Source organism: Prorops nasuta, unplaced genomic scaffold (genome assembly GCF_024137725.1).
Source record: "Prorops nasuta isolate Cenicafe-Biocafe unplaced genomic scaffold, Cenicafe_Pnas_1.2 PNAS00017, whole genome shotgun sequence".
Taxonomy (NCBI): Eukaryota; Metazoa; Arthropoda; class Insecta; order Hymenoptera; family Bethylidae; genus Prorops; species Prorops nasuta.
Genome location: NW_027116814.1, coordinates 4,589,008 through 4,616,810, shown reverse-complemented (window position 1 = coordinate 4,616,810; position 27,803 = coordinate 4,589,008). Strand labels below are relative to the sequence as shown.

The window sequence follows — 27,803 nt, the reverse complement described above, 5'->3', positions numbered from 1 at the left end:
CAAACGAAGATAATTTCTTTTTTATGAAATATATAAGAATGTTATTTTAAAAACTTGTATAATAATTATTCGCTAAATTTTTGCTTTTTATATTTGATACAAAAGTAAAGTATGCCGTTTTCCTTAACAGGAGAGAAACTGCGCTGGACGGGGGAGTCTGGGCTAAACATGATTTGACGTGTAAAAAGTTAGCCCGAGGTAGCATGCTGCGGGACCACGCGAAGCAGCCATGGAGTTCGCTGCGAGTGGCTCGAATTTTCAATTTTCTTCTTGGATTCGTCCTCACCGCAATGACCTTGACAGATTTGCAATTTGTCCTGGGGGACGATTTGCACCACCAGGATATCGGTAAATTGACCTCGCGCAAATATTTCTAATCAAATTTCCAGAGTATCGATATGGTTAAAGTTGCACACAATGAGACATTTGCAACACTTGTATATCATTTTACGTTACTCTGCTCTTGAGACGAGAAATATCGAGGAGCTTTTCTCGAAAAGTTTTCCAAGAATATAAATGAGAAAGTTTTGCGCATAAGACGCACACGACGAACGTTACAGTGTGGATGGTTGATTTTTTCTCGCCGATAAGAGTCGCCAAGTGGTCTCTATTGGATTAATTAGAGTGCAACGAGTCGACTGTGCGTTAAACCCAAATGACGCTAAATACCACCCTGTCCAATCTAGCGAGCTTTCATAGGCTAAAGCTTTTATTACCCTGACATAAATTATATCCCTCGAGTTCAAAGGTTACTGGGTTTCCAGTTGTTCGTATCAACACAGCTGCATATATTCATTTTCAATTTTTCTGCTTTCTTTCCTCCTTAAATCCTGAGAACATTATTCTTCGAAGAAGAATTCGCGCACAGAAGCAACAAATATTCTCTATAAAATAAAAACATTGCAATTATCCTTTTAATTAAACGAATGTTTAAATAATAATTTAAAAATTGTATAAGAAGTTCGTTAATTATTTTAAAAAATTTTTACATAATTTATGCTTATAGAACTAAATATAGTGGACTTGATGGAGGGTACAGGAGTGTACCAAGAGCCTCCAGGGGTGAACCTGTCCGAGAGTCGTTGTAACGAAAATGCTACCAACTCTTACATCATTTCCGACACAGCTCTGTTAACGACCAATACAGTATCCCTGTTTCCTGCCGGGGTTCCCCTGGATTTCTCCGTTTTGGTCGTTGCTCGGCCCAGGAACCGTAAGTCGAACCTCCAAGACCTCGCACTTCGTGCTTCACTTTCGCAAGTTACGCTCTCTCCATTCAATTGACAGTTTTCGTGCGATTATTTTTCCATCAGATCATTCCACCTCGGCCCTGTTCACCATCTACAGCGACAGCGGCGAGGAGCAACTGGCACTGTCATTAGGGAGTGACGTAACACTGCTATATAGCACATCGGACGAGCAGAAGGAAACAATTTCCTTCGGGCTGAACGTGGCCGATGGCGAGTGGCACAGATTGGGCCTCAGCGTCAAAGGTGACGCCGCCACGCTAATTGCGGATTGCGACAAGCAAATTACTAAAAAATTGGACAGAAATCTTGCAGAAACTATTAGCACGAGTGGTATTGTTATTATAGGCCAACAGCTGATGGAGGGTTCTTTGTACACGGTATTTAAACATTATTTTGCGACGTCATTGACACGTTTTGTCATGCTCGTTGAATATTCCGTTCAATGCAGTTTTTTTTTCGTCGCAGGGGAGCTTGGAGTTGCTGAAATTTTCACCCATTCCAGACGCAGCCTATGAGATTTGCACGGTGTTTGCTAAAATGTGCGGAAACGACAGTAGATTCGCGGAGTATCGCAGATACGAGAACACAGCGTGGACTCAGGGGAATTCGACACCGAGATACGAAAGCTCGACGAATTTTTCTGATTCTAGAAATTATGAGCTTTCTTCAGGGTCCAGACAGAATCAGGCTTCGGTTTACCCGCAGAGATCCAGGAATTATGAACCTTCGCAGGGACAGTACGAAGGATCCAGGAGATTCGACGCGAGTCAGGATCGACGAGGAGGTTCCAGGAACTTTGAACCTTCGTACTCTTCATGGTCTAGACAGAATGATACAATTTCTTCGAATTCGAGACGCTACGATGCTTCTCATTCTTCAGGTTCGAGGAATTATGAATCCTCTCATTCTAACGGAGGAAATAGAAACGAGACTCACTCTTCAGGTTCGAGAAATTACGGTATTTCTGTACCAAGAGGAAACGAGAGCTACTCTTCAAGTTCGAGAAACTATGAATCTTCGAATCCTTCAGGATCAAGACCCAATGACACTAACGCTCAGGATTCGAGAGGTTACGAGTCTTCGTATTCTTCTCGATCAAGACACAACGAGAGCCGAGTTCACGCACCGGTTAACAGAAAATATGAAAGTCAAATAAGCGAGAGCTCGAGATACAAAGAAACTTATCCTAGAAACATTACAAATTTTACTAACCAAAGCGTTAATAAAAGTCCCTATAACTCTTCAGGGTACAACCCTTCAGTATCAGCTGGAAACGATTCGTCGTTAAATTGGAGTTCATCTTCGAGTGGACGAAATAGTTTCGAAGGTAATCGTAGCAGACTCGAAGAAGAATTGACATCGTCTAACAGGAACTATACAGTACCATACGGTTCGGGAAATTATACTTTTGTTCTACGACCCACTGTCGAACCTCCCAAGGAATACCTAAGTATAAACGTGACGGTGAGTTTTATAATTAAACTCATTTGTTTTTTATAAAATAATTAACAATAAGTACTTATATGAAAACTTTTAATTTTAATCATATAGAACAAAAGCAATTTAGAAACCACTATGACGAATAATGAAAAAGAAGCTTCTTCGTTAGAGAATGAAATCCCTGATATAAAAATATACGAACCTACGAAGTATACGAATTCTAGCCAGGGGTCTTATTACAATTACTACGAAATGCGTGGTCCACCAGGGCCAAGGGGATTTCCAGGGGCCCCTGGTCCTCCTGGATCACCGGGACCAAAAGGAGAGCCAGGGCGAGATGGATTGGCGGGTTTGGAAGGAGTGGCTGGGCCACCAGGGCATGTATTTGTGATACCACTGAATCAACCAGGAAATGAGAAAGGTCCTGATACACAATCCGATGCTCTTAGACAGATACTTTCTCAACATATGTTAGCTATGAGAGGCGTGGAAGGACCAGCGGGGCTTACTGGAATCCCAGGGCCGGAAGGTCCTCCTGGGGCTCAAGGTCAGAAAGGGGAACCTGGTGATATTGGTGAAAGTGGCCAAAGAGGAGAACGAGGTGAAAATAGATGGTTTAGTAGGATGGTCGACTTTATTAGTTTGATATTATTATAATTTGGAATTTTTAGGGAGTCCTGGTGGTCCTGGAAGAGAGGGAAGACGAGGTCGCCCAGGTAGGGATGGTGACAGAGGGGCAACAGGTCCTCCAGGAGTTAAAGGGGAGCAAGGAGTACAGGGTTTGCCAGGGTTACCGGGTGATAAAGGGGAACGTGGAACTCAAGGTGCTACAGGAGAACAAGGATTGCCTGGCCATGAGGGAATGCAGGGTGAGGATGGACCTCCGGGTTTACCCGGTTTACCTGGGGAGCTGGTAAGGCAAAGATTAAGCTTATTATGTTTCTTATACAATAGTAGCTAAAATATTATTAATTAAATGTTTTTTTTTGTATAGGGTCCAAGGGGATTTGTGGGACCACGAGGATTTCCTGGTTTGCCAGGTAATCCAGGAATACCTGGAAGTGAAGGTCCACCTGGTGTAAAAGGAAGTTCTGGTCCTATGGGACCACCAGGAGTACCAGGTCAAGCTGGACCAGTGGGACCAACTGGATCACCGGGTCCACAGGGACCTTTGGGTCCTACGGGTTTAGTGGTATAATTACTATTGTAAATGCATTAAAAAGAAAGAGGAAAAAATTGAGTGCGACTAGTAAATATTTTTCTTTGGAAAGGGACCACAAGGAAAGCCTGGCATTCCTGGTCTTGCCGGAGCTGAGGGTTCACCAGGACATCCAGGTAATCCAGGTAGTCCAGGAATGAAAGGGGACCAAGGTCCACCAGGACCACAAGGATCGATTGGGTTTCCTGGTGTTCGGGGTGTGAAAGGCGATGAAGGAAAACGTGGAGTTTCTGGGGATCGTGGTGATAAGGGAGAAACGGGTTTCGAGGGTGAAAAGGGCGATGGTGGTTTGAAAGGAGAACCAGGACTAGCAGGACCGCAAGGAGTCTCTGGAATGGAAGGTCCGGAAGGTCCGAAAGGATTCGAGGGTCCGCGTGGAGAAACGGGCTTAGTCGGTTTGCCAGGTGAAAAGGGAAAAATTGGAGTTCCTGGTTTGGCTGGATATCCAGGGAATCCTGGAGAAAAGGGTGACAAAGGTCAATCTGGTAGGCAAGGACCTAGCGGTGATAAAGGGGAACGCGTAATTATTATCTTCATTCAATTAGAAAATTTTAAGCATATATCTAGAGTCCTAATTAAATTCTATTTCTCTTAGGGTAATAATGGACTGCAAGGGGAGCGAGGAGAAATGGGCCCACGTGTAAGTGGCGAAAATAAGAAGGAAGAGAAAATATTGTATACAATAAGGAAAATATATGAAATGGATGTATGTTTAAACATAGGGCTTTCGTGGAACTCGAGGTAGAAGGGGCTCGGAAGGTTTGCCAGGACCAAAAGGAGACACTGGACAGCCTGGACCTCCTGGGTCACAGGGAGAACCAGGACCATCTGGAGTAGAGGGACCACGAGGATTTACAGGGCTACCCGGTCAGTTGGGTCGCGATGGAAAAGACGGATCACCAGGACCACCGGGAGAGCGTGGACCTCAAGGTGAAAATGGAGCAATCGGTCCAGCAGGAGCTCCAGGAGTAGTTGGTCCCCATGGACCGGTTGGAGAACCAGGTCCTCCGGGCGAGTCAGGCATTCCAGGTATTCCTGGATCAGTTGGAGAACCGGGACCACCTGGGGATCGAGGAAAAGAAGGACTCGCTGGTCCTCCAGGGCCAATTGGGAAAGATGGTCCTCCAGGACCGGGAGGATTACCTGGCTTTCCAGGAGAACGTGGACTGAACGGATTGCCAGTAATTTATATACGTATTTTTTGAAACGTTTGGTTATAATTAATGTGCTTAAATTTAAGTGATATTTCTATAAAGGGAATGCCAGGATTGAAAGGAGAAATGGGAGCTGTTGGAGCGTTGGGACCACCAGGAGATAAGGGGTCCCAGGGTGAGCCTGGGAAAGAAGGACCTCCTGGTCCGGAGGGTAGACAAGGTCAAAAGGGACCAGAAGGATCTGCAGGCTTAAAAGGAGATAGGGTAGACAATAATTATCTTTATTTCGTTAATTAGAGCGATATCGATTAGTTATTGTTATTTACGAAAGAAATAATTTAATAGGGAGATTACGGTTTGCCGGGACCTACGGGACGCGATGGTTTACCTGGACAACGAGGGCTGCCTGGTCCTCCTGGACCTGTAGGTGTTCCAGGAGAGGACGGTGATAAAGGAGATATTGGTCCTCCGGGAGAAAAAGGTTTTAAAGGATCTCAAGGTGATGTTGTAAGTATCGAAATTCTCGTATCGCGAAGACAAAATTTTATTTGACTCAATAACATAAAAAATATAACTTTAATAGGGAGCACCAGGTCCTCCTGGTATTCAAGGAATTAGAGGGGAACCAGGGGCAGCAGGTCCTATAGGAGAAAAAGGACCTCCAGGAGAAATAGGAAGACATGGAGTTAAGGGAGAGGATGGTCCAGCAGGACCTGCAGGTCCTGCCGGCCCAATGGGATCGCAAGGTCTACCAGGACCTTCAGGATTAAAAGGTGAAACCGGTGATGGAGGTGCAATGGGACCAATAGGACCACCTGGTAACCGTGGTGAGCCAGGACCGAGAGGATTTAAAGGTGATGATGGACCACAAGGTTCTCCGGGACTGGAAGGTCGACAGGGGGATAAAGGTCAAACTGGCCTTACTGGGCTTCCTGGACCTACAGGTCCTTCAGGAAAATCGGTTTGTGAAACAATTCAATGTAGATTGTATCATTAACAGAGTTATATTATAACAATATATAATATAGGGCGAGAGAGGTTCACCAGGACCAAAAGGAGAAGAAGGCAAGATTGGACCTTCTGGACCTCCAGGAAGCCGGGGAGTAGTTGGTCCAGAAGGGGCCAAAGGTAATGCTGGTCCACCAGGATTTCCTGGACCACCTGGAGAGCCAGGCACGTTAGGTCCCAAAGGAGAGCCTGGAAAACCTGGTGAAGATGGTGAACCAGGAGATTCTGGACCACCTGGCGAAGCTGGCCCACAAGGAAAAGAAGGATTGCCTGGTCCATCAGGAAAACCGGTGATTATACCGATATACGATTGCGAAAAAGAAATTTGATCCAAAGTTTTCCACGATATCCTTATGTCAACATTTAATACGTCAGGGTCCGGAAGGAGCAGCAGGTATGCAAGGGATCACTGGACCACCAGGAGAGAAAGGTGACATTGGACCACCGGGAGCACCAGGACTACAAGGAAGAACAGGAGCGCAAGGTCCTCCTGGTCCTCAGGGTTTACCAGGAGTTACAGGACTTCCTGGTTCAGCGGGAGAAAACGGTCCTCCAGGAGTTCCAGGTGGGATGGGAGATCCTGGTAAGGCTGGACCGATTGGTCCAAAGGGAGCGAAGGGTGATCGTGGAAGAAGAGGTATGAAGGGACATCGAGGTGATTTGGGAAATCAAGGAGTTAAAGGGGATCAGGGCGAAAAGGGTGATAAGGGTACGCGAGGTCCCATCGGACCAGAAGGATTAAAGGGAAGCGTTGGAATAGTTGGTCCAGCGGGACCAAAAGGTTCGGAAGGCCCACCTGGATTGCCAGGCATGGAAGGACCACCAGGACCAAAAGGAGTTACGGGACACGATGGTCCCAAAGGTGATATGGGACCAATGGGACCACCCGGTCCACCGGGACCACCAGCTGAACAGCCAATGATACCCCCTGAATTGTTATTCGCGAAGGAACATTTGATCAGAAAACGACGCAATTCTGATAACGAGTAAGAGCCCATTTATCACAAACCAAATATCCTACAACTTCGTCGATAATTAAACTTGAATTGCACTTACAGAACAGTAGAAGCTGAAGAAAATGCGGAAGTAGAGGAAGAAGACGAATTGAGCAGCAAATTTTTGGACATATATAACTCTATCTACACCATGAGACGAGAAATTGATCGTATAAAGAAGCCAACCGGAAGTAGAGAGAATCCTGCAAGAACTTGCAAAGATTTATATTTCGGTCATCCTCATTTTACCGATGGTAACTCTTTGAACTAATAAAAACATTTCTGTGTCCTTACGATCATTTCTTTTATAATTACACGAAATATACAATTTCTTTTAGGCTGGTACTGGATAGATCCGAATCTCGGTATGCCAGATGATGCAGTTTATGCATTTTGCAACATTACGAATATGGGTGAAACGTGCTTCTTTCCCGATGTTCATAGCAGTCAAATGCCCAATATCCCTTGGAGAAAGGACAATAATAAAACTGACTGGTACTCTAATTTACGCGGGGGTTTTCGAGTAAGAGACAATGATACTCTATAAACTATAATAAATCTATTAATAATTTCAACAGATAGCTCTATAAATACAAATTTTCCTCATCTCAAACAATATTCACAAATATTATAGCAAAAATCTTGAATGATCCAAACTACCTTGAATTAATGTCTAATTACTTTATTTTTCGATATTAAAAGGTTACTAGTGCCATAAGACACAATTACATATAATTTAATTAAATTGCACTCTTGAAATTTTCTTGCAGATTACTTATGAATCGATTGGCGTTGTTCAAGTGAACTTTCTACGTCTGCTTAGTCAAGAGGCTTATCAGAACTTTACCTACACTTGCATTAATAGTGTTGGCTGGGAAAACACTGCTGACGAGAATTACAATTTATCTATACGTTTACTGGGAGCTAACGAAGATGTCTTTTCGTACAATACTACGAGACCTCAAATTTTGTACGACGGCTGCAAAAGTCGAAAGAGCAAAGACGAAACTGTATTCTTCTTGCATAGCAAAAAGTTACAACAACTTCCAATAATTGATTTTTATCCAGTGGACTACGGGATGCCACAACAAGCTTTTGGATTTTCCGTAGGCCCAGTCTGCTTCAAATAATTGAAATTTCCACTCTTAACAATTTCATCACTCAATTTGATTAACACGAGTAAGAAAATGTAAAATTTTTCCGCGTACTTATATCGACCGTTTCTTTCCCCTACTATTATAGAGAAGAGAAGCGTCGAGCTGTAATTATTTAAAATGTTAATGGTGCAATTTTGTTTAAGAATAGAATGATTGTCATTTCTACGTGTATAAGAAGAGCAACTGCATGTTACTATTTCAATGACGGTTCCACTGCCAATAGAATATAAGAATATACTTTTTAATGATATGTACAGTACGGGCCTAACTTTTAATATGTTTTTAAATAAACTGCTTTATGAAATATACGAGGTGTAACACCAATTACTTTTTTCCTTGCAAAAATAGATAGAGTGCTCGATTTTGAGAACAAAATACTGGTCTATTTTTTTGATATTGTTAATATTTTTCGAGTTATATTAAAATATGTCTTGGTCCGAGTAGAATAATTTATTTTGCACACGATAATGGATAATAAAAAGCTTTAATCATTTTTATAAATTATCAAAGTAAAAATTCCAAATTATACAGATTTTTATATAATTTAAAAAATATTAGTAATATAAAAAAGAATTTATTAAACTTTTTCCATCATTATTATCATATCTATAAAAAAATCGTACAATTTTTTTAATATTATTAGTATTTATCTAAGCTCCATAAAAATATATACAAAATTTTGATCTAAAAATATTGTTATGTATAGAACCAAAAAGTATTCACAAATAGTAAATTAGATATATATTCGTCATGCGTAAAGTAAATAATATTGAAAATTGTATACCTACGAAAATACATGAAAATTAATTAATAACGCCAAGTCATGATTAATGTCACTTATGCACGAGACAAAAAGCCACTCGCTGATCACCAGGTTTTACAAGATTGGTTCCGTGGTGTAGCGGTTATCACGTCTGCTTTACACGCAGAAGGTCGCCAGTTCGATCCCGGCCGGAACCACATTTTTTTTTCACTCTAATTACTACACTCTCTTCGTTTCTTTAGAAGGAAATTTTAATCAATAAAACCACGCGAATATTTCACACAAGCAAACAATTTTAATTTCTTCAAAATAACGCAAGAATATTCCAAGACTTTTTACAACGATCGGAAGAGCGAACACACTCTCGTTCACTGTGTTCAACGATGCCTAAAAGAATAAGAGGCTCGTATATCGATTCCACGGATGATTCTGGATAGTCCCTTTCGGAATTCGCGAGATGTGCGTGGGCGTATCGTGGGAAAAATCAGATGACGGCTTGTCGCGGTTCGCACTTTTCTCGGAGCGTCGATGTCAGGGCCGTATCTAGTATGGCCCCCCGATTAATAAAAACCGCGAAAAAAGCTTTGATCTTCGTTTACCAAAGAAAACATTCAACAATTTTCACTTTCTTTTTTCTAAAAAAAAAAAACCAATTCCAAATTTTTAAAATAAAATAAAATAAAATAATAATAGCAATTATTTCGAGAACATTTTCAACCGAGTAAAATTAGTCCAAATGGATAAAAGACGTTAAACAGCGAATAAAAAATTGAATAAAATACCTCGAATGTTTTTTCGTAAACTAATTTCGATATATGACGTAAGCTGTGTGTATTGGTTTACGAGGGGAGGTCTTCGCGCGTCGAAGCGCGTCCCTGACACGATTGAGGTGGTAGTGTGGGGGATAAAAGGTTTCCTTGTTTAACAAAATATCGTCTCCGAGCCATTAGCCCGACCGCCAGCACTTCAACGCGATTTCCTGCTCCTTGGTGCTTCGAGGAGGTCCTTCAGGACCCTGAGCATTCTTCTGCTACGAGCCATCAAGTACAGAACTCGCGGAAAAGCGACGTTGCAATCGAAACACGTTTTGCCTGTTTGCTAAACCTCCCTCACCACGCTCCCCCCCCCCCCCCCATCCTTATATCCTGGCTCTTTCTTAATCCCACTTTGTGCCGTCAACAAATATCCCCCACGTTATTTTCTATATTTTCAACTCTCCACCATCCACGCTGTACGATTAAACTTTTCAAATCGTTCGCCAAATAAATTACACGATTTTCTCCTGGATTGCAGCGTTTTGTTTCATTTTCAACCGTGAATAAAACGCTTGTAAATTGTATCGCGATGATTAAACGCAGTTTCTAATTTTTTGCCACTTAAAATCACGTTTTGCTAATATTGTAATCGCAAGGGGTGTAAAGGGAGAGTCGTTGCGTGGCGATTCGAGTCTTACCGAGTTACGCCCATTGACATGTGTGCAGTCGAGCCGAGGTAATTGGCGAGAGTCATGAAATTGCGCAGTAAATTTTGCACGTGCAAAAATTTTTAGTTTCGAGCATCGATCCTCCGAGGTAAAAATTTATGCTTTAATTGGGTCTCTCGAGAGTGGGGGTGGAGGATCCAGAGAATCAACATTTTGAAAACTTCGTAAAATCAGAAAAACATCTTAATTTGCAAATTATAAAAGTGCAGACTGGAGGAATCACACAGGAGTGGAGTAAAAATTGGGTCGAGCCGGTCGAGGGAGGAGCAGGAAAATGTGTTCTTCAGGGTTGCGAGTCGGATCGAATCGTGCGAAGGGTGAAATCGTGCAAGTCCGTTTAGCGAATCAGCGACGTAGTTGATGGGCGACGGGGTGGCTATAATCTGTATCATTGCTGAATAAGCCAGTGGCTAGGACGCTTAACATTTGTCCGCGGGTAGGAGAACGAGAGATGGCGATCATTGATTTCCAGCGAATAATAAATGAAATATTCAGTGTGTATCGCGGGGCTATTACGCTTGTCTCGCGTAACCGTAACGTCACTGTACGAGTCGTGGGAAATGGGCAGGTGTCACCGCGGTTTTGTTGCCTTTCGAAAAACCTCCTTCGATAAGGGCCTTCCTATCCCTTCCCCCCTCCTTTCCCTATTTTCCCTCCGGCTCAGACAAGTTCGCCTGCCTTTTGGTCCCTTTATCCACGCGCGACGAGTCATTATTTTCTCTCTCACTCTTGCCTTAATTCTCGTCGTGTTAACTTAATCCCTGATACGCTTCTGGTACTCGCAATCAATCGGCAAAACTTTGACTTGGTAATGGATATTATATATCGAACTAGAAATTATTGCATATTTTCAGGTATAATATGTATTTTTTGTACAATATACAAATAGTCGAGGAAATGGCTCTAGTGAAATTCGTGTTACATCAATCTTTGGAGAGGAGAAATTTATTCATTGTGCTAAATTGTGTCACGTGGATTTGTTAATTTTTGAAAAATTTCCTTCGATGAGGGCCTTCTTATCCCTTTCCCTTTTCTCCTTCTGGCTCAGACAAGTTCGCCTGCCTTTTGGTCTTTATCCACGCGCGACGAGTCATTATTTTTACCTTTGCCTTATTCTCGTCGCGTTAACTTAATCCCTCAGATACGCTTCTGGTACTCGTAATCAATCAGCGAAACTTTGACTCGTAGTTATATGTGAATATGTCGAACTAGAAATATTGTATATTTTCAGTTTGAATGTGTAATTTGCGTACAATATATGAATAGTCGAGGAAATGCTTCTAGTGAAATTCGTCTGAAATCAATTTTTGGGGAGGAGAAATCGATTCATTGTGTCAAATAGTGTCACGCGGTCTTTGTGTATACGTGATTGTTAACGAGTTAAATCAACTATAATAACGAATGTCCTTCGGTGCCTCGTTAATCTCTCACTTGGCGAAATTTAGAAATAAATTATTTATAAGGATTTTCTCGAATAAGAATAGTCTCAATTTTGCTTATTTATTGCTAATTAGAATTTTTTAAAGCTTTTTTTCTATTTCAATAATATCTTTGTTCAAAGATAATTGGTAATAATAATTGTAGTTGGTAAATCTTCTATATATATTGTAATTTGGATCAAATTCTTAAATAAATTTATTTACACTCAAATAATCATACGCATTTCTGTGTAATAAAAAAATTATTTGATTTAAATAAATAATTATGAAAACTAAGTAATATATTTATTCAAGAGTATATTCCATGCAAGATTTATTAGAATCAAATAATCATTTTTTACAGTGTAAGTTATTCGTTCTCAAATATGGCCGACGGCTTGAAAACGGATGTTTCGTGTTCGAAGTATGAAACGAGAAAAGAGAAATAAGTTTTTGCGAGTTTTCTGATAAATTTGCACTTACCACGAGCTAAAAACGAATTTGCTAAAAACTTCAAGCTACACACCGGATTGTGACCACTAATGATCAATATAAAGAAACCCTGTATTTATTCAAACATAAAAAACAATTATTGCGAAAACAGGAAAGATGATCATTTCAACACTTTAATATTTCTCAGAAATTGAAGATTTAAAAAACTAACAATTGACTTGAGAAAAAATTGAACGCATATAAAAATGAAAGTAAAAAATTTACTGGTAAACCGAAGTCAAACTGGGAGTGGTCTTTGGCAAAATTCTGATGTATCGTGCGGCCAAGTTTGAGGGTGGAAGCGGCACACGAGGGTGCAGAGTTTAGGGTGAGCTCCAAGGAGAAAGAAGAGGTGGTGAATCGAGATACGCCCGTCGACCAATGAGATGGCGACTCGCCAGCACAACCCTTGATGGCTAGGCGTTCCTGAACCACCCCCAGGGCTGGTCATCCCTCGAAGGTGGCTGAGCGCTGTCAAATCGAAAACCACGAGCTATGGATCACTCGCAACCGAATCTCTCGTGAAAAAGGTTCCTCCGATAAAACAACCGTGTTATTTTTTTTAAATTTATAATTATTCGAAATAAAAAATACAGAAAATTCTTCGAGCAATTTAAAATCTTGCGATTTTTCTTCGATGAAAAAATGCATTTACGATTAAATTAAATGTAGGAGAGAATAATTTAAATAGAAGAGATAAACTATTGCTATATATTCATGTATAATAGAATTTTCTTCGAGAAAGAAAAATTATTTTTATTTATATACAATTTTTTAAACTACTCGTCCAAAGTTTTCATCGTGGTTGATAAAAGATGACAGAAGGCTGTGGAATAATTTGGTGTATTATATCGTCAACATCGAGTGATTTAAGACTTTAAACTGCGAGGGAGGAGCATTTGAAGAAGTGTGGATCAAGAATTTGTAAGCTGATCAATTTTGTTGTAAGTACACAGAGTTAGGTGTGTATATTGAATTTGCAATTTAACAAATATTAAATATATATAGAAAGCAAGATAAATAAAACTAGACAAGTGGATTCTAAATAATTATACGAACGCGAGAAAAATTGTTTAACGTTTAGAGGACCATGGTGGTACCTTGCACATATGTGACCAGTAATAAATTTGCAGGTTACATTAATCGTATAGCTATAAGTTGAATACAAGGTGTATTCGTGACTCGTGTTAAGAAACTTTAAGAGGAAGTAATTTAAAAAATTGTTTGTTTTTCTGGTAATAAACTATAGGTCGTTGAACTACCAAAGTATTTTTAAAAATTGTTAAATTTTGTCATTTTTGGATCGATGCAATCCTAAGCAGAACAATGATATTTATGGTTGTCGACATACCCAAAGTTAAAAATGATTAAATATTATGTGTAAATTAAATTTCGGTCATACCAAAAATACAGGAATTTGTAATTTTATTAATAAATTTTTAATAGTTCAATGACCTATATTTCGTTAAAAAAATTTGCTTAAAATTACAGCCCCTGCTATGCCTTATTAAAGTTGCTACACAAATCCTTCATAAAGCGTGTATATATATATATATATTTGATCCTTAAAAAAATGATCAAATTTGCATAGAAGAATACAAATTATTTAAGACTAAACTACATAAAATTCGCTTTGTAAATTACACCAATTATGACTTCACAAGTAAAATTCGCAGGGACCAAAACTCGAGTGATTAAAGATCCCCTTAATTCCACTAAAATTCCCAAATACTTTAACATAATTCAGAATTAAAAAATAAAATTTCCTGACAAAACAACTAATCCCAATTGAAGATATAATTAGAAGTCTATTTGCGTTTGATACAAGAAAACTAAATTTCGAGAGTGAGTTTCCGAGGGTACGTAGAAAAAAAAATGGACCCCCTTTGGTAGTTTCGCGACATGTGTTGGGCAGGTATCAAATTTAATTGCTCACGCGTAAAAGCACCTGTAAAGGCCGCACGCGCTCCAATGTGGATTATTAGAGACATATGCCGAAAAAAAGGGAGCTGCAAGCAGCGGCACATATGTTGATAGCAATTTCGGAGTCACTTGGCTACTCGCGCGCGGAGGAAGCTCGAAATTTCTTGGGAAAATTGCAGCCTGCGGAGGTGTAAATGTCGCGCGCGATCCTTATTCTCAATGTAACCGGGACGGCAGCTGGAATTTGTCAGTTTTCTGCCTACTTCACACCGGATGTCAACTTGCGAACGCGAATTAACGATTTCAACGGGAAATACAAAGTTTTCTGTCCAGGCAAAATTACACGCTTGTACTAATATTAAATTACATGCACTCGATTGCTGACTCGCGTAAGCCAACCGTAATGCCAGCCTCGTTCGTGCAAAACTTTTAAACGTTTGGATGAAAGATTCAATTATTTTTGCATGCTATATAGAAATGTAACAAGATTTTTCAACAACTGCAAAATTGTTTATCGAAATTGACAATCGTACACCAAACGAATCAACTATTAAAAAAAAAAAAAAAAAAAAAAAAAAACAATGAAAAGTTTGATCAAAGAATAATAATAATAAAAAAAAAGATTTTCTCGCGTTGATCGAAGCAACGTGCAAACTTTTTCCGTGCAACTTTAGAACGATCGAAGCAGAGGTGGTGGAAAGAAAATACAGAGAAAAATGAGTAAAGATAAAGAGTTATGTTTAGTTGGAAAAAGAGGATGTAGGTAAAAGGTAAGTGGGGAAAAATTGCTGGTGCACGAAAGGTTTTAGCAGTGGCAGAAAGGACATAAGTACTGTTGTCTGGTAATGTCACGGTTTGCACACATTGCAGTCACGCAATCACTGTTACACTAGCACCAATATAAATTCGTGCGAAGTTGGCACGTGCTGGCCCCCGATCAGAAATTCGACTCTCCTCGGATTCACCTCGGGCGCTCAATTTGCCTCGACAACACTTTATATTTACCAACAGAAATAAAACAATAATTTTGTCCTGTATAAATAAATTATTTTCTAATTTAATTCCTTAATTAAATAATTTATAAAAATTCATAAAATTTCCACACAACTAAATAAGTAGACAATTTTAAAACCATAAACTGTGCGAAAGAGGGGACTTCCGGTGGCAAGAAACAGGGGGTTAAATACGTGCTCCACTCCAGTCGATTTTAGACAATCTTGTTTCGGCTGCACACGCCAACGATTAATTATTCAACGACCACTAATTGCACTTACGAGCCCTCTGAGCAGCAAAAGTCACGTGTGCCCACCAGCCCTTTGACTTACATTCTGACTCGACCGTTTTCACGCTGGGTACTTTCGAAACAAAAAAAAGAATCGCCAAAAAAAAAATCCATTAATTCACCACTGGAGAAGCTACACATTTTTTAACCTTAAACTCTAAAAAAAAGGGTCCAGCTGTGATATCTCGTTAGAACACAGAATGGGGAATAAAAAAAATCTATCAAATTCCAAACGCAGAACCCACTCGAGTGACTCGACAAAATACTCAAAGGCTCCGAATAACTGCAAAAAACAGTTTCATTTCGAGCAACGATTTAAGAGAAAAATTGTAGCGAGATAAATAAAATATGGAAGAGAGTAAATTATACTCGCAGATTATTGGACGGAGAGGTATACATATATGCTATATTGTGGCGACAAGAATGATGGCAGGGAAAAGTTCTATGCAAATGTTAACCAGGTGAAAATTACTCAGCAGTCAGGTATAAGTGAAGCGTGACATTGGTTTGTCGCTGTGTTTCTGGCGCCATGTGCTTTTTTTCTCAATGAGCCTCAGGGGGAGGGGGGGGCACCCCATATTACGAATTTGACTCTTGGGGCCCGTACACGCACGACCAAACAAACACACGCATACACGCACGGGACAAATTAAAAAGCCATTCGCTGCCGCGATTTCTATCATCGTGACTTATTCGTTTCACCCTTCACGCGTTTCACTTTTCATTCGATGCTGACACCCCCCTCCCCCCTTAAATTATTTTTCCATCCAAAGAAATCAAGTTTCTCGCTTTGCGCGACGCGTTGAATCGTAGGCATTGAAAATATTGGAGAACCGAGATTCTGTATCGTTTTACGAACGTTCCGCTACGGGAAAATACTTATCGGAAGCTGTTTACGCGATGCGATATTCACTTGCGCGACGCGTCGAATCGTAAGAATTGAAAATACTAGGGAATCGAGTCTCTACGTCATTTGACGAAATACTTATCGGAAGCTACTTACGCGATATGCGAGTATTAGCCGCGCGTGTCCTTCCGGGTTCACACACACACACGGGACGACATATGCCACGCTCGAGTCGTTTCGCTTCATGCAACGGGACACGCGCTACGAACAAATCACAGCTTTCACCACATTAAGAATTACCTTTAACGACCGTGTTCCAAAGAATTATAATGTAGTTTCGTACGCTTTTGTTCGATTACACCGGAAGTTCTGTATTGCGAGGTTCATCCAGTTAAAAAGAAAGGTAAAAGAACATGGACGAGGCGGAAATTGAAAAAAGGCGCTTCATCGATCACGAAGAGTCGAATTTGAGTACGGCGGACGCCTTAATGTCGATTTTACGAGTTTTCGATAGTTTGAAAAGAAGAGAAGAGTCTTGCGCGGAGAGGCGTCGCTAACGCGAGAATTAAGCGGCTTCTATGCTAATTTTTTTACACGTCACGTCACGTGCATCCTTTCGCAGAAAAAAATGCTGATCGATCATCGTTCCTGTTTTAATAACGCCGTGGTACCGAGTGGGTCCTCGTCTCTCCTCGAGCATTGGAAAAATTGTGTATCCTCAAAATAATACTCTCTTGTTGTTTTAAACAAAGAAACGCATTTAGAATCCTTAAAATCTAGTAATAATCTACTTTTCCCAAAAAAAACTACCTATATATATATATATATATATATATATTTTTTAAACTTTAAATATACGTTTGTATACCACACATATTCAATGCATGAAATTGTCTTAAGAAAACAACCTTGAAGAGTTATTTAAGCATTATATAAAAAACAAACTTTTTTTTAAGCATCCAAATGTACGTTTGATTGACGAGAGTAAAGAAATGACGTCTTGATTGGAAAAAGAGATCAAGATATAAAAGAGAGAGAGAGAGAGAGAAATGTCTATCCATGGATTTCCGCGTATTATACGAGGAAAGACGAAAGTGGTGGGTAGATATGAAAATATTATGACAGGTTATCGGTCGCATGCGAGAAGGCAGTGGAGAGAGCGCGAAAGAGTCAGGCGCGGCCCGACGCTAAACGCCCTCGGTCGTGGCTGGCATGGCGAGCGCTAGCCACCACGGAAAAACAGCCATTCAAAGTCACGGAAAAGGACGAGAGCTTTATTGGAAGTCACGGGGAAAAATATATGGAGAGAAAAGAAAAGTAGGGATTGTGTGGAATGGGGGAGGGTTCGAGGGGTTGCGCGCGTTGGGAGAGACGAGGACTGTGTGTGCTTCGTGCTGAAGAGGGAGGGGGGGGGGGGGGGTGAGAGAGAGATAAGAAAAAGGAAAGACAGGACTCTCCGGGTGGTTCGCCACTGGCCGATGCTCCATGTCCGTGTCGCGGATGCATTATTGAGCCTGGGAACTCCACAGGTGCCCCTCGCTATTACCGCCCTCCCATTAGTGGTAAAAGAGAGGGAAAAGAGGGGTGGGGGAGGGTGAAAGAGCACCGGCGGAGGCTCGGGGGTGACGGGGAGGACTGACCAACCCCGTAGCCAGCAGGTCGGGAGAGGGTTAAGAGTACGCGCCACACGCTCGCAAGATCCACGACTTTGTGACCTTCGCGATCGTAAACCTACCCCCCCCCCTCCTCCCCCTCGACTTTTGTTCTTGCAACTTTTTTTTACCTGCGTATTTACTCGATAAGGGTGTGTATTTTTGTTTGTTATTTCTAAACAGACGCGATCTTTGATTTTGGTAGTTTAGGAATTTTTAAGAATAAAAAGATAAGTTAAAACTGTCGAGTGAGTTGGTTGGAATTTCTTGAGATTTATTGAAATTAAATTTTTAATGTACAGAAAACAGGGCTTAAATCGTTCCAAGTGTGTATAAGTTAATATTTAGGGTGATTATTCAAGTTTGAATGGAATTCTACGAAAAGATTGATTTTTTATCAATATTTTGATAAATTTACGTTGACTTTCGTATAGACGTACTTTAAAGCGTATCAAGTGTCAAATTCTGTATAGTATAAATTTAAATATTTTTTAATATTTTAATTAAGAGTGTATAATTGCATCTTAATTGTTTATTAAAAAAAGCATTTGACCAGCTCGATAGATTTAGTGTTAATAAGTTCATGCTACGGGTAATAAAATAAAGATGAGGTGAAAGCGGTTGAATGGTTCTTGTTAACCGAGAGGTTAACAAAAAGAATTTTAAAGCAGTATAACGCAATTACGGTGTGTATATACGTTGTACAAGGAAACTCGGAAATTATCTTTAATACTTCATATACGTATCGTCGTAAATTGTCTTTACACAGAAAGACTTTGAAACGGACCCTAACTACTCCGCTTCGCTTTGAAAAACTTAGCCTAATACGCTTGATAAAAAACGCACGATACGTGAAAAATATAATGCAGAAAAAGATGTTAATATTTTATTAAATAATACTTACTCGTAGTTGTGCGATGATTCAGCAGCACGTGAAAGAAACACTTAAAATAATACACTACGCGAATAACTGGGAAAGGCGAAGGTTAATGTTGTTTTTATTTGACAGAATACAAAACCGAAGATGGAGGAGAGTAACCGGAACGAGACTGTTTGCAAGGTTTGCGGTGACAAAGCTTCTGGTAAACACTACGGGGTACCGAGCTGCGACGGTTGTCGTGGTTTTTTCAAACGGTCGATCCGTAGGTATGCGAGGTAAACAAATATACGAATGACGTCCTCTTCTCAATAACAGTAAAATAAGCAAGCCTGTTTTGGCTGAGGTAGAGTTGAATCTTTACTTTTTTCATAATCGTTCAAAATTACTGATGATATTAAAATGATATCGTGTTTACATATAAAGCAAGTAAATAAAGTTGAACAATGAAAATTTCTTCAACAACGAGCGACTATACAAAGATGTTTTTTTTCTACAGAAATTTAGACTACGTTTGCAAGGAAAACGGACGCTGCATCGTAGATGTATCTCGACGTAATCAATGCCAAGCTTGCCGCTTCACCAAATGTCTTCAGGTCAACATGAAACGAGACGGTACGCTTCGTTTCAATGGTGATTAAATTTTAGTTGAATTTCTAAGACTCGCTCGAACAAAATTCATGTTAGAAATTAAGGTAAAATTTGTCTTCACCAGCACTCTTAAATAATTCGATCGAATAGTTTTTAAGCTACTGATTTCGCAGTGTGGCAAAATTAACTCGAGATAATTGGATAAATTTGTCTTTTATTTAAACTATAGAGCTATTTACTGTGAATGGTTGAAAAATGGTAGAGATATATTAAAATTGATAAAGCAGACTTGATTGAAATAAACGTAATTGTTATTTACGAAGGGAACTGTCGAATGTTATTTTTCGGTAAATATTCTACGATTCACGAGTAAAGATTTTCCAACGAATCAAGCAAGATTCCCGATTGTGTTGTGTGAGAGCTGCCAGCGTCAGAAACCGATACACACTTCTGGCAGATGTTGCTGCCTGCCGCTTAGCAATATCCCAAAGCAAATATATCGAGCACTCCTCCCAGAGAACATTATAATGCATAGGGACGCAATAGTCTTTGTTCCCTCATAAAAATTTGGGGTTCTAGCAGACCCGCTTGAAACTGTATACACTTTCTTACTTTTTATCACGAGAGATTTCTAGTTACGACAAAAAAAAACCACTTACTTCAAACACATGCATATTTAACAGAGAGTACCAGCATTTCCTGGTGGACGTTGGTATTTAAAGATCTATTTTTTTGTCCATTGCTTAAACAATACAGCCAAACCCCCCCCCCCCCCTCCCTCCTTCTCTTTATAATATAAAAAAGAACCCCAAAAAGTAAACAAATTTCGACGGGTTATTTAATTAGTCAAGGATGCAAAATTACACAAGTAATTTGAAAAGGTGCTTAGCTAAGTTTTAACATCGAGTAAAGCATTACGAACTAATGGATACTTTGTTTAGCGTCCTTTTTACATTTTTAGTAGATTCGATTTTTCTACTTTCTTAATATACGAATATAATGGCAAAACGCGTGACAAGCGGACAGTGTCAGGAACAGTCCGACGTTCACAGCTTTTGTAAACACCTCTTGTGGCTGGATGGGGGCTATCCAAACACTTGATTGCACCGAGATATCAATTAGCAGGGGGTGGCTAGGTCATAAGAGATAGGAGGGTGGGAAAGGTCCCATTAAGAGTCCCGGTACTCTCTCGGCCAATATTGTTGACCGATCGAGGTATAAAAAAACGTTTGAATGCTACACAGCACTGATGAAAAACTATCCCTCGTGCTCCCACATCTATCTTCATCACAGATTTTACTGTGCACTACACCAATATTTGATAAAAACATTCAACTTAAATATTTCTTCTCGAGTAAATTAAAAACTTAGAAAATCATTTTTCGTAATTTTACAGCCTTAATTTGGCACGAGGTAATTAGTTATATTAGTCGAAGATTGAGATAAAAACATCTTTGTGACTTGCGTTTGCAGCGGTCCAGCACGAAAGGTCACCAAGGAATCCGGCGACAATTGCTGCAGCAGGACGAAGAGGTCCCACCAACATTTATCCAGGAATTCCTCACATTTTTCCCGCAGGAGGCAATCCATACTATCCTTTACTTTGTCCATCGTTCTTTCCCTTTAAGCCTCCGATGCCAGCTTTTGCTCCAGCTGTTGGTAAGAAATAACGAAATTAACACGTAGCATTTATTTCGTAAAAGATGCTAAAATCGATACGCGCTACATATACTTGTCAACATTAGGAGAAACCAATTTAAAAAAATATAAATACTTAGGTCCTTTTATGCCACGTCCCTCCATGGAGTCCTTAACAGCATCGACCGGCAAAGAGGACGAAGTCTCGAGTTCTCAAGAAATTCAGAGTGCCGAGAAGCGTCTAAAAGCAGGAGGTTTGAAATTTTTACGATAGAATAATGAGAAAATGATTCAAATATCGATTCACCTAACCTATGCTTCTTCTGACTTAGCGGACGAATCAGTCGATACTAGAAGAGCTCCACCTATCATAGCGTCGCTCCCTACTGAATACATGTTACCCAGTCTGTCTCTCTTATCGGCCGAGAACACTTACGAATTCGCCGCTAAGCTTCTATTTTTTGCCGTCAGATGGGCAAAAAGTATCCACTCCTTTCTACAAGTAATATGATAAAATTAAATTTAATACATTTTTAACAAAGGTGGATTAAAACCGTTCTGGATGCAGACTAAAACGCATCGAGGTTTTAAAACAAATAAAAAATCCACCTTTGTGGAAACAGTTGCCCTGCGAAATATTTGATCAATGAGAAAAAAAATGTTTTCTTTTACAGCTTCCGTTCAGAGATCAAACGATATTATTGGAGGAATCTTGGAGCGAATTGTTTATACTTACAGCAGCTCAGTGGAATTTTCCCGTTGACGAGAGCACTCTGATCCCGAGGGACTTACCGGCAGAGAGAAGCGAAGCGTTGAACGACGAAGTTCGAAAGCTTCGCGAGCTTTTGAATAAGTGCACGCAACTTCGCGTCGATTACTCCGAGTATGCTTGCTTGAAAACGATTGTCTTGTTCAAAGGAGGTAAGATTCGTGGTTGAAATTGAGATAAGATGGAAATAAATGTGTAACTTTGTTAACCTGTTTATCACTCGTAGAGGCAAGAGGTCTCAGCGATGCCGAAACTGTGTCGGCATTACAGGAACAAACCGTGGCAGTGTTCTGCGAGAGGGAGGCTCGTAGAGTAGGTCGTCTGCTACTGCTTTTACCATCTGCGCGTGCGCTTTGCCGTTCTACACTTCAGGAGTTGCTATTCAAACCGACCGTTGGTGATGTCAGTATTGAAAGATTGCTGGGCGATATGGTTGGCGTGCTGAGGCCACACTGAGAATCTCTTTAATGAGTTTAAAGCTCTAAATCATAGTATTTATTTACTAATAAATCTACATAATTCGAGTCTCTATTTGGTAGATCTCGATCTATGCCGCGATCTCACGATTTTTCATGAATCTTTTTGTTAAGTGTGTCAAAAGAGTGAGGGGATTGTGAGTGTAGGAATAATGAGATCTGCGAATTTATTGAAAAAGTAAAAATTCAAAGATGAGCACGCAGTTTTAAATATGAGTACAGTGTGCAATTGGACAGTTTTTCTTAGGGATACTCGCATAACTTTACTCTCACTTTGCGCTTTATGCAGGGAGCGCAGGTTATGTAAATGTTGATAAAGTTTGTTCGCGTTAAATCTGCAATTAGTACCATAATGTGTGTGAAGGAATAAAAATAATGAAAATCACGATTCAGGAGTCGGTTTGGGAGTGACTGTTACCTTTCAATTGCTGGACGTCTTTGTACCGTCTATTTTACGAATAAACGAAATGAACGAAAATCAGTTTGCTTCAAGGGTGCATTGCGCGTAGTAATTGCAAGATGTATAGCATTTAAGAGTGACGACGGATATTGCAATAAAAATAATAATCATTAATTGAACGTGTGAGATTCTTTATAGCTACGTTGCCAAATATGAAATAAAATTATGGAATTTATATTAATCACGAATATTAAATACTGTGTAAATACATTAATATTTTAGAATTTAATAATAATATAAATGTGTACGTATAGATTCGAAGATGTTTGTAATACAAAGTGTTAGAATATCGGGAATATCTGTAGGAAACTCTGTAATTAGTTAGAAAATCCCTTGTAAACTACGCACTATGACAGAAATAAATGTAAGTCGTCAAATATGAAAATCCCTACGAATTTCTTTGTACGTTTTTCAAACTTATGCTGCTGAAAGGTTGTGGTAAAGGTTGAGTATACTAAAAATGATAAACACAAACCCTTTTTATTAACTAGAATAATTTATTTTTCATAGTAGAAAAAGGAGAATGTTTCTTAACTCATGGACTGAATTGTACTCATATATAAATATATATACAATTACATACAATCCTTAATTGAATGTTACGCATAAATTCAATATAAATCGATGGTCTGTTTATATCTTTGTCCTCGTGAATATATGCTTGACTCGGAAAATGAATTCTCTGTTTCGAACATGAGGTACGCCGTTTCCCATCGCTTGTACGTCTTATGGAGGGGAAAAAGTAGCTTTGAGCGTAGCTGCACACAAACTGTATCGTTTTTGCTCTCGTTTTCGCATTGTTTACGATAGAGACGTTTGTAATAAGAGAAGGATGGAGAATAGATATGACCCATGAATTTTTAACCGAGACAATAAAACCTGATGAAAAACAATAAAGCGATCGAACATGAAAAATCGTTCCAAGCGACTGGCTTGATGAAAGAAAAAGTGGAAAATGCATTTAACGAAACGCATTCCTTCTTCGTAATTACCCATGCAAGCGTTGGGTCTACGGATACAGCGATAAATTTAATTGGGTAGCTTCTAACAAAGGGCTGCTGCAAAAAGTTATACGATGAAAAATACTAAAAAAAAAAAAAAGAAACAAAGACAAATGACGTTAAAGGGAGACACGTCGATATCTCCTACTCTCTTTTTCCCTTTGAATTTAGACAACGTCGCCCTTTGATCAGTTAGAATTAAAAGGCGATCTGCGCGGTAAAGCACAGTTTTAGCCGTGAGCAGACCACTCTTCGCTCTTTTTTCCATCTCCGAGTGTCTCTTCTCCCCTCTCTCTCTCTCTCTCTCTCCTCCCTATATATATTTATATCTCTATCTATCTCTCTTTTAATGTATCACTCTCTTTTTTCTAGCTTGTCGATTAGTATATCTAAAGGAAATATTTATATGTATCGAATACGAAGAGAAAAGAAATTTAGCAGAGCTCTCCCCTTAAAAACAGCACAAATGAGAAGTATTTTTTTTAGCTTGCTTTCATTCATCATCCATTTACATATGATATTTATATTTAAATAATATAAATATATTTAATATTTGTGTTACTCTTTACATGTATATACGGTTCACCCTCTCATTCCTGTGTTTTTTTACTCGTTACAGAAATTTATCTTTAGAGCTACAATTGTTTAGACGAAAGGGGGGGGGGGGTGATAAATAATCAGCGATCGAATCCGACTCGCTACGTTTATCGTTTGTCTTTACTCTTCTAGAATAGATTCTTTTGTGAGGAATTGTTCCTTCTCATCGCTGTAATATCGTTACGTGCTTGCGTTATCGGCCACGCGACCACTCCTATCATTAATCAAATTAGCGAATCGGAAGAAAGATTGAATTCGAGAAAACTTCGTCTGTCAGTAAAAAGTGGAAGTTGATGTGCGCGAGCGATAACAGTGGTCGCTTGGCCGTTACAGGAATAAAGTGTAAACAGAGTGACGTCAGAACTCGTGTCTATTGTATACAGCAGAGCTCGGAAATTTGTGCACGTTTCGGTTGGTGACTATAGTCACTAATACGAAATCCCTATTAGTGACTGTAGTAAATAGCTGGAATGTGCAAAAACAATTCCGAGTCCTGATACATACACAGCGACGCTAAAACCTATCCCTGTTTTTTCCACCATCGTTCCGAGCTCGAAACACAATAAGAGATTGAAAGGATCACAATGGCGAGCCTATACTATTTCCATTTTACGTTTAACGCTAGTATGACAAAAAAAGGTAAATAACAGATTTCGGTGTAATAACAAAGTGTCGTCGAACGGATCGTCGAGTAACTTGGAACGATGGAACATGTCAAAGCGTGTAGGTTACAAGAGATACAATTAAGCCAGAACTCGGCATTATTTGCACACTCCAGCTATTTACCGTAGTCACTAATAGGGATTTCCTATTAGTGAGTATAGTAAACAACTGAAATATGCACAAATTTCAGAGCCCTGAATTAAGCGAAGTACCGCTCGCTCGAAGTACTCGAAAACTCGGCGCACACGTGGAGTTTATCGACGCCCCAGGTATATATATATATATATATGTATGTGTATATATTAAACCTTTGCCGAACGATCGGAAAATCGGGGGAGACGCACGCGTGTGTACCGAGCCTAAGGTCCGTACGACCGAATATTATAACAGATCATCGGTTCTGTCCTCGTCGTTCCTGATTTCTTCAACAACCCCCCTCCACTGTTTCTTTGTAAAATGAAGTATTATGCTAATTTGGCAGCATCGTGGGGGTGGGGGGGGGGGGGGGGTGGAAACCAGGCACGACAGTGACGTCACGCTGTAACATCAACAAGAGGAAGCCAATCGGAGCAAATTAATGTGGCAGTTGCTTGGTATTCCGTGTTTTGATTGGAGGAACGCTTGTCGAGAGGAACGGAATGATCGACAAATTATTCTCGTAACTGTACATCGATCTCTATTTCGAGCCCTGGTACAATTATTCCATCTGACGTTTGCTCGCATGTTTTTCTGCATCCATAACGTATATTTTACAATGTTTCTCTCTCTCTCTCTCTCTCTTTGGCTCGTCACAATTTCAGGTTTCTCGAACGTTGGACAAATTTCTAAACTAATGCAAAATGAATCGGGTGATTGTACCAGGCTGATGCGGAGTCTAGAGCGTTCTTAAGCTATTTTTGCACTGGGAATAAACAAAGTTATTATAATAATAATAATAGCAATAATAATTTACAAGCTGCGGCTAACGTTACACAGTCGAACGGAATTTGCCAACAGCGATTGGTAATGGCGGTCCTATATCGATATTTGGCAAATTCGCAGGGAAATAAATGGTTCTTGCAAGTAGTATATATCAATAATAACGTTGCATTCTTATAACAACAATGCTTTCTGTTAATTACTAATTCTGTAAACATTACTATATATCATTATATAAAAAAGCAGTGTTTTTCAGGATCGCTATTGCATTCTATTAAATATATATGTGTGTGTATACATATAGGTTTATTATTCTCACAGCAGAGAGAGGAGTAAAAGTTATTCTGTACTTGTGTGTGTGTGTATACATATGTATCGAGTCGATACAGCTATGCTCCAAAACTTACGTTTTGCGAGAAAAAAAAATTATAGGCACCTTTAACCATATTCGTAGGAATGTCCTTAAGATACGTATATATAGTATAAATGTAAGTTTAGGTACGTTTGAATGCCATCCGATATTCTTGTAGTCGCACACAATAACTCCCGTTTCCTTTTTTTTTTTTTTCTTAAATCAACATTTAATTTCCTCCTCGCATGCCACATCTGTAATAGCTATATTTATATAAACAATGAAAAAAATTGATAAAATAGATATCGTATAGACGTATCGCGGTACGATACACGAGAATGACGATATACGACGTGTGATTATTGTATATATAGTTTTGAAATATTGCCTGAACGTTTCTAGACATAATAATAATGATACGAATGAACTCTGCGAAATTGGATCTGTGCACGGGTGATGTTTAAAATTTCTGTACGTTCACCACAGTTTCCTTCGTCCTCCTTGCGTTTAATGCCATACCTAAGCGTTACTTACTTATTATTATTAATCATTATCATAACTGTCACACGATCGTTAATAATTTTGTCTTCGCTCCTTATGGTTGGCAGTTTCGTCGATACAGGACAATTCCTCACATTTATCTAGCACATATAAATTTCAAACCAAACGATTTAACAGCGACTGCGTTCCCTCCAGGGATGAAAAAAGGGACGACCTTGTTAAAGCTCCGAAAATTTATTTTTTTCCCTCTCCTTGAATCGTCCTTGGATCTTCTAAGGTTTTTCTTGCTGTATTTTTTTTTATTCACCCATGTGCCTCTCGAGGCTGATCCCGAGGAGCGTCATCGAACCCTAAAACGAGGCTGAAATTGAGAATTTTGCATCTGGAGGGAAGCTCGCTTGTTTGTAGACTTATTCGTGATTATTCTCCTGTCTTACCCTTATCTATGCGTTACACTTCTATGTTTCGTGTACTTAATAATGAATATCCATATAGTACGTGGTAAATCATTAAACATTACACGCTAAAAATAGGTACCGTACAACTTTTTTTTTTGGCTTGATAATTCCACCGATCGATCAAAATTTTGCGTGCTTTCTTTCGTGATTTTGCGATTCAAATGAGTTTCGCGCGTAGGTAATTTTTTTTTGTCAAGTACGCGTCGTGGTCTGGAATATCGACGACACGTATAATTGGAAGATGAAAATTAATCGCGAATCGGAGATTAAAGTTTTGCAATTAAAGATACATGTACAAAATATATTTTTTTTTTTTTCAAAAATTCGTTCGCCATTTTACGCGATACTCGTTTTGCACGCAATTACAGACTGAACTCAAGCACTGGACAATTTATCTTTGTCGACTTTTGCTTCGTCGT

At 39.5% G+C, this 27,803-nt stretch overlaps 2 protein-coding genes, 1 long non-coding RNA gene and 1 other non-coding gene across 5 annotated transcripts; 3 read left to right on the top strand and 1 right to left on the bottom strand.

Moving 5' to 3' along the window:
- The first annotated feature begins 2,391 nt into the window (after positions 1-2,391).
- On the top strand, positions 2,392-8,392 carry LOC136779661 (collagen alpha-1(XI) chain-like). The gene is made up of 15 exons (XM_066737364.1): positions 2,392-2,714; positions 2,802-3,291; positions 3,362-3,603; positions 3,685-3,882; positions 3,962-4,429; positions 4,505-4,549; positions 4,632-5,090; positions 5,166-5,327; positions 5,409-5,570; positions 5,647-6,024; positions 6,092-6,361; positions 6,447-7,057; positions 7,130-7,320; positions 7,405-7,589; positions 7,837-8,392. The coding sequence occupies exons 2-15, from the start codon at positions 2,826-2,828 to the stop codon at positions 8,194-8,196; spliced, it is 4,197 nt and encodes a 1,398-aa protein (XP_066593461.1). The 5' UTR covers positions 2,392-2,714; positions 2,802-2,825; the 3' UTR covers positions 8,197-8,392.
- A 718-nt stretch (positions 8,393-9,110) lies between these two features.
- On the top strand, positions 9,111-9,183 carry TRNAV-UAC (transfer RNA valine (anticodon UAC)). The gene has a single exon. It is a non-coding gene; the product is annotated as a tRNA-Val (tRNA).
- Positions 9,184-12,612: 3,429 nt separating this feature from the next.
- LOC136779538 (uncharacterized) lies at positions 12,613-22,292 on the bottom strand. 2 transcript variants are annotated; one of them, XR_010823596.1, is made up of 6 exons: positions 22,168-22,292; positions 21,926-22,081; positions 21,502-21,685; positions 21,326-21,430; positions 21,013-21,204; positions 12,613-12,850 (listed from the first exon to the last, which is right to left on the bottom strand). It is a non-coding gene; the product is annotated as an uncharacterized lncRNA (long non-coding RNA). The 2 variants fall into 2 exon arrangements; XR_010823595.1 differs by lacking the exon at positions 12,613-12,850 and having other exon boundaries at positions 20,342-21,204.
- LOC136779537 (nuclear receptor subfamily 2 group E member 1-like) lies at positions 13,220-23,278 on the top strand. The gene is made up of 8 exons (XM_066737163.1): positions 13,220-13,323; positions 19,093-19,238; positions 19,460-19,575; positions 21,025-21,210; positions 21,330-21,443; positions 21,522-21,691; positions 21,864-22,110; positions 22,185-23,278. Exons 2-8 carry the CDS (start codon positions 19,108-19,110, stop codon positions 22,412-22,414), a joined length of 1,194 nt encoding a protein of 397 aa, XP_066593260.1. The 5' UTR covers positions 13,220-13,323; positions 19,093-19,107; the 3' UTR covers positions 22,415-23,278.
- Positions 23,279-27,803: the final 4,525 nt, after the last annotated feature.